At 37.5% G+C, this 10128-nt stretch overlaps 2 protein-coding genes across 2 annotated transcripts; both read right to left on the reverse strand.

The window, feature by feature from the left end:
* Nucleotides 1-152: 152 nt before the first annotated feature.
* Nucleotides 153-1547, reverse strand: LOC127900664 (uncharacterized). The gene has a single exon (XM_052435850.1). The coding sequence runs from the start codon at nucleotides 1545-1547 to the stop codon at nucleotides 153-155; it is 1395 nt and encodes a 464-aa protein (XP_052291810.1).
* Nucleotides 1548-4244: 2697 nt separating this feature from the next.
* On the reverse strand, nucleotides 4245-9867 carry LOC102606987 (disease resistance-like protein DSC1). The gene is made up of 5 exons (XM_052439061.1): nucleotides 9304-9867; nucleotides 7037-8132; nucleotides 6565-6876; nucleotides 5259-6491; nucleotides 4245-5181 (listed from the first exon to the last, which is right to left on the reverse strand). Exons 1-5 carry the CDS (start codon nucleotides 9762-9764, stop codon nucleotides 4576-4578), a joined length of 3708 nt encoding a protein of 1235 aa, XP_052295021.1. The 5' UTR covers nucleotides 9765-9867; the 3' UTR covers nucleotides 4245-4575.
* Nucleotides 9868-10128: the final 261 nt, after the last annotated feature.

Below are 10128 nucleotides of genomic sequence, written 5' to 3' on the forward strand. Positions count from 1 at the left end.
TTAATGCCTCACATTTTGAACTTTAAAATAAAATAAAGTTTTATGAATAATAACAATTTTAACCAACGAAATACAAAAAACAATAACAGTTTTAACCAACGTAACACAAAAACAATAATAGTTTTAACCAACGAATAACACACAAAATACAACTAACTTCGAGTCGACGCAATAGGATTCTTACATCGCTTACGATTATGGCCAAGTTCATGACACCGGCCGCATCTTACAGTTCGCCGGTCAACGTCCTCGCCAGCCGAGGGTATTCTGCGCTCTTTACGACGTCCAGGTGGCGGTGCCTCAACTGGTGGGTATTCCTGCAGCTCCTGAATTTCATCTGGAACTTCCCAATCAGCCACATCACCAACTGGCTCCACTGGTTGTGCATAAGCCATCGCCAACGATTCTGTAGTGTAAAAGTCCGAGCAAAGGTTAATAAAATCCACCCGGTGTGTTAGACACGCCGCAATTGCATGAGCACACACAAGCTGATCAAGATGAAACACTCTGCAGGAGCAAGTTCTCTTTTGCAAGTCAACCAACCCTTCCTTAAGCCCACCGCCTATAACTTGAAAGCGATGCGGAGACACCGGCCGAACTATCATTCTATCAGCTATAGTTCTCCTCTCAGTGACTATTTCATCCGCCCATGTTGTTAGCCGAGTAGTCATTGATTCAGCCACAATTTTTCTATCATAAAACCATTGCTGTAATATTTTCCTGAAGTGATCAACAAGATGAGTAACAGGAAATTTTCGAGGTTCCCTCATGAAAGCATTAACACTCTCCGCGATGTTGGTGGTAAGAATGTTGTACCTCCTACCTTGAAACTGAGACCTTGCCCAATTACACATACCGACATTATTTTCTAGGTAATCAGCCGCACCCGAGTGGATCATCCACAACCCTTCAAGTTGTCTCTTAAATTCCTCGTGGCCATATGCTTTTGCTGCATTAATAAAGGTAGGTTCAAATTCATCCCAAAGAGCTTTGGACATTCTAAATTGTGACTTAATGTTACCTTTGACATGGTAAAAACAAACGCCATGAGTTGCATTGTGAAATACTTTAAGAACGGCTCTCCTTATGGCAGTGCATCGATCAGAGATAATTACCAACTCAGGTCTATCACCAATCACTCCATGTAACTTCATCATAAACCATTCCCAAGCATCATTATTTTCTGAATCCATGATCCCAATGGCTAACGGATACAATTGATTGTTACCATCAAGACATGTTGCCACGAACATGCTTCCACGATATAATCCCTTCAGATGAGTACCATCTACAGCAATGACAGGCCGAATGTACTGCATAAACCCCTTGATGGAAGATCCGAGTGCTACAAAATAGTACAAGAAATTACCATCTCCATCCTGCTCGAGGTGAGTGACTGTACCCTCATTCGCTGTAGTTAGTACGTGAGAGTATTTAGGGAGCAAGTTGTATGACTCTGCAGGGTTGCCGCGTACTATTTCAAGACCAACTTCTCTCGCCCTATATGCCTGCTGGTATGTTAACTGAACACCGTATTCCTGTTGCATATCTGCTCTTATGTCATTGGGAGTATAAATCCTCTTATCTTGAATATATTTTTCTGCGATAATATGACCGACAACCCGGCTCCTTACTTGATAACGTCCATCAACCAATACCTCATTATGACAAGTGTGTACATTATCAATTCTCTTCACTACCCAAGGAACATGTTGCTCGTTCGATCTTCTAGTTGCTCGTTCGAACTTCTAGTTGCTCGAATACGCCATTTACATGATTCTAAACAACAGTGAGCCTCGAAACGTGTCGTAGTAGACCGTGCAATCTTGAAATCAAACTTATCTCTAAAGGCCACCTTGCGTAGTTGTAATATAAGCTCATTCTTCTCAGCAAATAGCTTACCCACGCTGATATCATCTGAGTCACAACTGCTAACAAAGCTTGGAGCAACCATGTTCGAAGGTAAAGTTGGAGCAAGACTTGTAAGGGGGTCAATTCTCCTTCTCGATCGAACCATAGAAGGAATAGGTCTATTGCCTCTGTTATTCACAGGAGTATTGTCTTCACACTCATCCTCATCCTGAAACGACGGAACATTCGAAGGACCGGCTCCTCCATCATCACCATCATTATTGAAACGAGTGCCCCGCCTTGTATTATTAGAAGGTTCTGCATAAATATTATCCCCCTCTGTCTCATTATGAAAATCATCATTGTCCCGAAAATCATTGTTGTGATACGGAGAATATTGTTGCTCCAACGACGTTGTTATTGGAAATACCGTTGCTCCAACATCCTGTAACGTAACGCCATTATCATCAATGTTGTCATAATTGTCGTGGATTGGAGAGTAATATTGCTGCAGCGATATTGTCCTTGGCAACACCTCTTCATCATTATCAGGGCCAGACATATTTGCTCTAAACGAAGTTTCTGTATCGACATGTGGCTCAATACCTTCACTCGGAACTCGAGGTGATGTGGTCACGAATATAGGAATGCATCCAAAATTAGCTACGTTAGATGCCATATGCAACACAACCCTCACCATTTCATCATCACATATATCCATGGGCATTGCACATATACGATATAATGTGTTACTAGACCTCAAAGTTGTCTTCATTGTGATACTATAGTCATTAGGATTTATTTTTAACACCTCGTATACTCTTGCCAATAACTGATCAAACAGGTAATTTTTTCCAACCAAAAAAGCTCGATTTTTACCATTCACGTACTCCATACAGCCATTCTCTAATGTCTCCCACCAACCATCGTAACACAATTCAAGTACAACTGAATCCATTAAGCCTGAAATTAAAAAAAAAAATTATTTCAGTCATAATTAAAATAATACAATTTTAATAAATCTCCAAGAGTGGGTGCGACAGGCTGCCTGTCGCAGCAAAACTTGGTGCGACAGGCTGCCTGTCGCACCAAGTTTGGTGCGACAGGTGCCTGTCGCACCAAGTTTTGCTGCGACAGGCTGCCTGTCGCCATATTCAGATTCAGATTCACCCGACTGAGTTCAGTAAGTTCAAAAAATAATTCATACCAGTAAGTGATGTCGATTTGTGTTGAATCTGGATAGATTATGATCGGATATCACTTTTACAGTTGTCTTTTGCGGTCGCCGTTGGCTGATGATTCAAAAATGAAAAGCTGCTTTTAGTTTGGCGAGATGGGAGAAACAATGTTGGTTTTGTTCTGTAAAGAAGGGTAATTTGGGAAGAAAGGCTTGTGTTTGGCTAATGTTGATAGAAAAAAATTGAGAGGGTTAATTACGAAAATAATAAAATATTAATGGTTATTTTTGTAAATTTCCCATTTCTCAACCCTTCATCTTCGATGGAAAGATGAAATAAAAGAAAAATGTTGAAATGATTTTGGTCCGTGGGGCTGTAATAAAAAAGAAAAACTTATACTACACTATCACTACTGAGTATAGAGGCTTCAGAAATATCAAAATCAATAACAAAACACTTTAATGACGTGAAGTTTAATTCTAAATTTCCGCTCTTAATTTTTATGAGCATGTGATGTTATACCTGCGTTCGGAAATCATACTTAAATTTTCTAACAATCAAAGCACCAATAGACCCAAGAACCCAGTAAATTTGATTTAACAGTTTATATTAAACGAAAAGGAAATTGAGTTTGGCCGTTTGTTTATTTTTCATATCCAGGGAGGGTTTGTGAATAAAGAAGACAGTTTTGTGCGGTTTGTAAAATTACGGATTTATTTGAATTTAAAGTCATCTTAAGTTTATCATCCATGGCAATTATATGATGCTGTATAAATACCTTGTTTTACAACAATTAAAAATATGACGCCGTTGAAAATAAATTATATACTTTGTTAACAGCATGTAATAAACACTTGCTGTTGTATCACATGTTATGGAAATAAATAACGGCAAATATATCTCACATGCCATCATTTCCAATTTTTAACGGCAATTATTAAAATCTGCCACAAAATTTCTGTATACTACTCCTTCACAATCCAAAACTCTAGGGCTTGGCTAGTTGGCTTCCAAATTTTCTATGTAAGAAAGGACAGCCTTCATGAACTAGAAGTATACTTATAAACAACGTCTGTGAACTGTGATGATATCCTGGAAGTGGCAAGGTCTCTAATAAAAATCATGCTAGTATTTTTTTTTTTTCTCCAAGAATTGCTTTTCATAGAGAAAACATGTCATCAATAGACTCAGCATAACTAAAGCCAGACAGTATGTTACAGGAAAATTTGGTATTTCTTTGTACTCTTTGGCGTAAGGATTCATGACCAAAAAGGAGTCATACTTTATTTTTCAAAACTCTGATCATTACCCAAGCACACACGCTAGGCCATTACAAGATCCATAAATCTTAACTGGGTCTTTTCAAGTTTAATGTGAAAGAAATCTTAAGCAAGAAAAGGTAAAGGAAATTTGTTTTTGAAAAGAAATACGAGATACCCATAGTCTCATTGCTTTTCTCAAAAGGCACAAAACAGGGCTGGGACCTTATATCTGATAGGAAGCAGATCATAAGTCATATCCCCTGGTCTTAGAAGAATTTCTTTGTTCACGGTTCATAATCAAAACAACAAACATTTTTCAAAAATTGAGAAAACATGGAAGTTTGTCGTTGAGGACCGTTGAATTGCTCTCGGCGAATTAATTGCACTTCATACTCGTGAGATCCGCCAACACTTTGAGCATTATCTATATCATGAAAGTCTTCACTGCTGCCACCAAATTCGAGTGTAAAGGTGTTGAGATTTGCATAAACTGGACTTACGCCACAGCATTTGACCTTTTGAGGACCTTTGCCGATAACCAACTGATAGCGGATGAAGAAGTCAAATGAGACTGCTGCCCCATCCGATAACCCAATATTCCAACAAGGATAAAATCCAAGTATGACATGATTTGAGTTTACGCACACGTTGTTGACCAATTGGCAAAAGTGATCGGACCCGAACTTACATCCCACTCCGAAGAAAATGGCAGGAGAATAAGAATCTTCCTCAAACTCAAATTCAATAGCAACACATAGAGCAAACCCAATGAAGATTTTGCTACCACAACGATGTGGCAGTTGAATAGTTATTAAAGATCCTATAGATTGACTGCTGTACCAGTCTGGTACTTCACTTCCAGGTAAACAAAAGCTGATTCCATCAAATTCCTGTAAAATTAAAATCATGATTTGATTTTGGATGTAATTCAGGGGAGAGATAAAGGGAAATAGATCGAATTGCATACCTTCTCATAGAATAGTCTTAGCGATGCAATTATCATATGCCGAATTCTTTTTTGCAAATCTGCCCAAGTACTTTCATTTAGTTTCAGGCAATTAGCAAATATCAGTTGCACTGGAGACATGTGCTTGGATAGTCTTTCACCGGTGCGATTGGATAGTGCTTGCAATATGGATACATCCAGTTCTTCTAGACATGCTGTGAGTTCTGGCAAAAATTGGAGCCGCTTGCAATCACTTGCACCTAACATTACCAAAAGCAGTGGAAGCTCTGGTAACGACTGAAGCTTGACGCAATTGACCAAGCAAAGCCATCTAAGCCGTGAAAGTTGGCTGATACTCGTAGGTAAACTCTCAATGTTATTTCCACTCAGATTTAAACTTTCCAATGATGATAGACAGCCAATATCGGGAGGGATTTCCATTATCTCACAGTCTCCTAGTTCTAGCTTTTTCAAAGAAGATAAACCCGATAATAGTGGAGGCAATACCAAACCCCTGCATTCAAACAACGAAAGGGTTTCAAGTTTGTTTAAATCAACAATGGAGGATGGTGCCTGAGGAATTGCCAATAACCCTGCATGAAGACGTTCCAAAGATTTTAAATTGCCCAAGCTCTCTGGCAAACTGCCAAGTTTAGTGCAACCAGTCAACTTTAACTGCTTAAGCCCTTCTAGATTTTCGATTGAAGATGGCAGCTCTTTGATATTACTTGCCTCCTCTAAATTAATTTCTTCTAGTAGTTCCATTTTCTCCAAGATTTCTGGGAAACTCTCAAGGTTTATACAATAACTAAGATCAAGGCTGCGAAGAGATTTCAATTTACAAATGCTAGTTGAAAGCCTTTTAAGACTATTGCAAAAACTCATTTCTAAGGTTTCAAGATTAGGTAGGCACTCGATTGACAAGGGAACTTCTTCTATTGGAGTACACATTAGGTTTAGTTCTACTACATTGCCTGAAATCCTTGGAAACTCTCTGAGATTAACACACTTGTAGCAATCAATCTTAATGGAAGATATGAAATGAATGTTCTGCGGAAAGCACCTAAGACTTTCACAGCCAGCCATAATCATGTTACCAAGTTTGTTAAAATTCTGGACGTACGAGGGAATGTGAGCCAAGCCTGTGCAATTCCAAAAATTTATTCTCTCGAGATTTGGAGTTTCTGATGGCTCTGGGATTCTAGTGAGATTGGTTGAGTGATTGAGGTCAACATATTTTAACTTTGGAGCTTTCTACAAAAGGAAATGAAGAATATTACCAAGCATCAAAAGAAATATATTTAAGGAAGTATAAACAAATGTTCACCTTTTTTCCTTCCCAGATTTGCTCAACTTTACTATAAGGAAAGTTGAGTTCGATAAGATTCTGAGGGACAAAATCCAATGGCAAAGTTTTCAAAGGATATCCATGCCAGTAAAGATATCTTAATTCCTCAGGAAGATTTTCTAAACCTTGTTGAAGGTGCACTTTAGAACTCATTTTCGAAATGTCAAAGTGTCCCGAGATATAGAATTTAAGCAATCTAAGATTAGACATATTTGAAAATACTCTAGGGTCTAGATTTATTTCTTCGATTTTCGACAAATCCAAGAATATGCTTTTAATTGCATCAGTCCCCTGGTAAACAAAAGAAAGAATGAGTTAGCATGAAATGCACAAAAACGGTCATTAAGATTGTTTTCAACGGAAACAAAAATTTGAATGGGTCGATTTTTCTTTATCCAACATATATTTGTAACAATTAAAAGAAAAGCAAATTTATCAAGCTTTCAAGTACCTTGTTTTTCTCCAATACATGACAAACATCCTTGTAATCCCACAACCTGCTACGTTTTTCTGGCTTTTCTCTAAATTCTTGGCAAACTATTTCTCGACCCATTTCTTGCAATAGGTCATGCATTTGCAGCTTATTGTATGATATTTTTATGAGTGACTTATTAATGAGGACATTCATTCCATACTGAACTGAATAGTAGTCGTCACTGAGAATCCACATCACATGTTCTCTATCATCTCCATTGAAGAAACATGCAATATCCAAGAACAAATTTTTCTCTTCCCAGCTCAGTTCATCATAACTAATTTTCAGCACACCATAAATATCAGAGCCAGAAATTCGTTTTAAGTTGTTCAATGTATTTACCCAATCTGGTTTGCTCTTCCCGTGAAAAGAAGACCCTAATACTTTTAGAGCTAATGGATTGCCTTTAGCATAATGCACTGCTGTCTCTGAGTGCTTCAAAAGATCTTCAGGGCAATGATTTTCTTTAAAGGCACAACTGCAAAAGAGCTGAAATGCTTCATTGCAATTTAATCCCTCAACCTCATATATTCGGTGCGTTCCATATCTTTCAAGTATCGTTTTATCTCTAGTAGTTACAATGATTCTGCTTCCTGGACCGAATCTATCGAGTCCCCCAGCAAAATATTCTAACTGACCATACTTGCTAACATCATCAAGAACGATAAAGACCTTCATTCTTTGAAGCCTGTCCCTGATATACTGGGGTATTTTGGGTGTTCCAATATCAAAATTTTCTCCTAATACCTTTGAAAGAACTTGGTTCCGTAGATGTACCAACCCACCACATTTTTCTGATTCTTCCCTGACATTTGCCATGAAATACTTCCCTTCAAACTTCTGAGAAAATTGGTTAAAAACTACTCCTGCAATGGTTGTTTTACCAATACCGCCCATACCCCAAATTCCTACAAGTCGAACGTCTGGCAACCCAATGGCTAATAGTGATTTAACTTGCTCAACACGTGACTCTAGTCCAATTAGGCCATCGGAATCACTTATTGCTGCTGACAATTTTTCTAATTTCTCCAAAATATCAGCAGTAATTTCCTTTACAAGTTTGGCATCTGGCCTGGTAAGGTGACCAACAATGAGTAAAAATAGGCAGACACAAACACAGATAAAAAAGAAAAAAAGAGAAACATTTGTTTCCTTTCTCAAGAGAGAACTAGAACGTTAAATGATGATTAACTGCTCTCTTCCTTTATAAAATCCACTTATACACACACATGCGCACACACATATGCTAATTAAGACCGTATTTAGTTTTGAGGTACTTTTAAACTATAATTACTATCCTGTTAAGTGTTTGGTTTGGTAAATATAATAGCTGTGGAATACCTATATTTATATTTAATATATTTAAATTTCAAAATTTAATTAATTAATTGCAAGGATTTGAAAAACAATATAAAAAACAAATAATTTCAGGAGCGACGGTTGCTGCCAGAAGAAATAAAAAATATCATTTGCCAACACATCCAACGTCATTAGATTCCATTTCTCACAATCTTTTCAATCATAGCATCATCAATGGGAAAAGCAGCAGCAGAGAAGTCACAATCATTGGCTAAACTTGCTGATCGTCATCGCATTGGAAGCCACATAAATTGCTGCCGTCTAATGGCAATGTTATGAAGCAACTGTGTGTTTGACTAAACCATTTCTGCCGTCTAATGACTACAGCTTCTCTGCTGCTTCTTTGCCACCACTGGATAGATCGCAAGAAATGGAATTCAACGATGTCGGATGTATTATCAACAGACACTCCGACGAGCGCCTGCCATTGATTTTCTACTTTTATAAAAATTAAAATTAAAATTATATTTATTAAATTTAAAAAAATACAAACAATTACAATTTATAAGGACATAATTATATTTCTTGTAAAGTAATAAAGATAATGCGGCCATTTCACTCTTTATAGTGGATCTGAAATATTGGTTAGACTGCCAAATCTCAGCTGTCGAGATGCCCGACACCTTGGCAAGTACCTGGCCAACGGGGAATTGGCAGCCAAGCTGCTACACATCAGTCCTAATTGCGACCTAAATTAGGCAAATTTTGAAAAGAAGTTTCGCTTTTGTTGGCTAGTAAGTCCAATCAACTACATAAATTGTATGTATTGCATGCATGATGTAAGTTAAATTCTCTTATTAGATGATTGTTGTGGAAATAATTAAAAATTGAAAAAAGGCAGTGGCTAAATGGAACATGAAGATATAAAAGTTGAAGTATAATACTTGGTTGTGCCGGAATCCCATCCAGATAGATTGGATGCCTCTGTCAATACTGCCCTCCATTTCTGAACTTTTTCTGGCATCTTCTTATTGAACTGCTTGTCATGCTTAACAAAGGCATCCTTGAAACTTCCCGTTTGATTTCGCACATCTGATGGATCGACATTGTAGAAAACCGGTATGACAAGTTGGCCATTCTTTTTATGGCATTGAAGAATCTTGACAAGTTCATCCAAGCACCATTTCGAAGAAGCGTAATTCTTTGAGAAAATTATTACTGAAATCTTTGATTCTTCAATTGCTTTCAAAAGGGCTGGTGAAATCTCATCTCCTCTGGTAAGTTCTTCATCAACGAAGGTTTTAATTTTTTTTTGTTGAAAAACCACAACTAGATGGCTTAGAAAGTTATCACGGGTATCCTCCCCTTTGAAACTGAGGAAGACATCATATTTGCAAGAAGCCATGAAGGAAATTTGAGAGACAAATATACTGATAGAAGGAGATTTTTTGAGAGTCGATATATAATGACTGAAAACGTGTGAACCGGCTATATCCAGCAAAATAATTTTTCTGTGATTCTCACAGAAAAATTATGATTAGGGAAGGGCCCAGCCCATTATGATTAGGGAAGGCTCCTTTTTTGTTTGCACACTTGGTCTCATTTGTTAAATTCTTATCAACCACTGAGCGGTGGCTTGCATCGGCGCACCCAACTTTAGCTGGGTCATTAATTAAATGTACTCTAATTTTTTTTAAAGAGTTAAATAAAAAAAATTTTGACACATTTTTTATATAACAAAAGACTCGTGGTTCAATAATAAGAGTATT

Source organism: Citrus sinensis, chromosome 3, assembly GCF_022201045.2.
Source record: "Citrus sinensis cultivar Valencia sweet orange chromosome 3, DVS_A1.0, whole genome shotgun sequence".
Taxonomy (NCBI): Eukaryota; Viridiplantae; Streptophyta; class Magnoliopsida; order Sapindales; family Rutaceae; genus Citrus; species Citrus sinensis.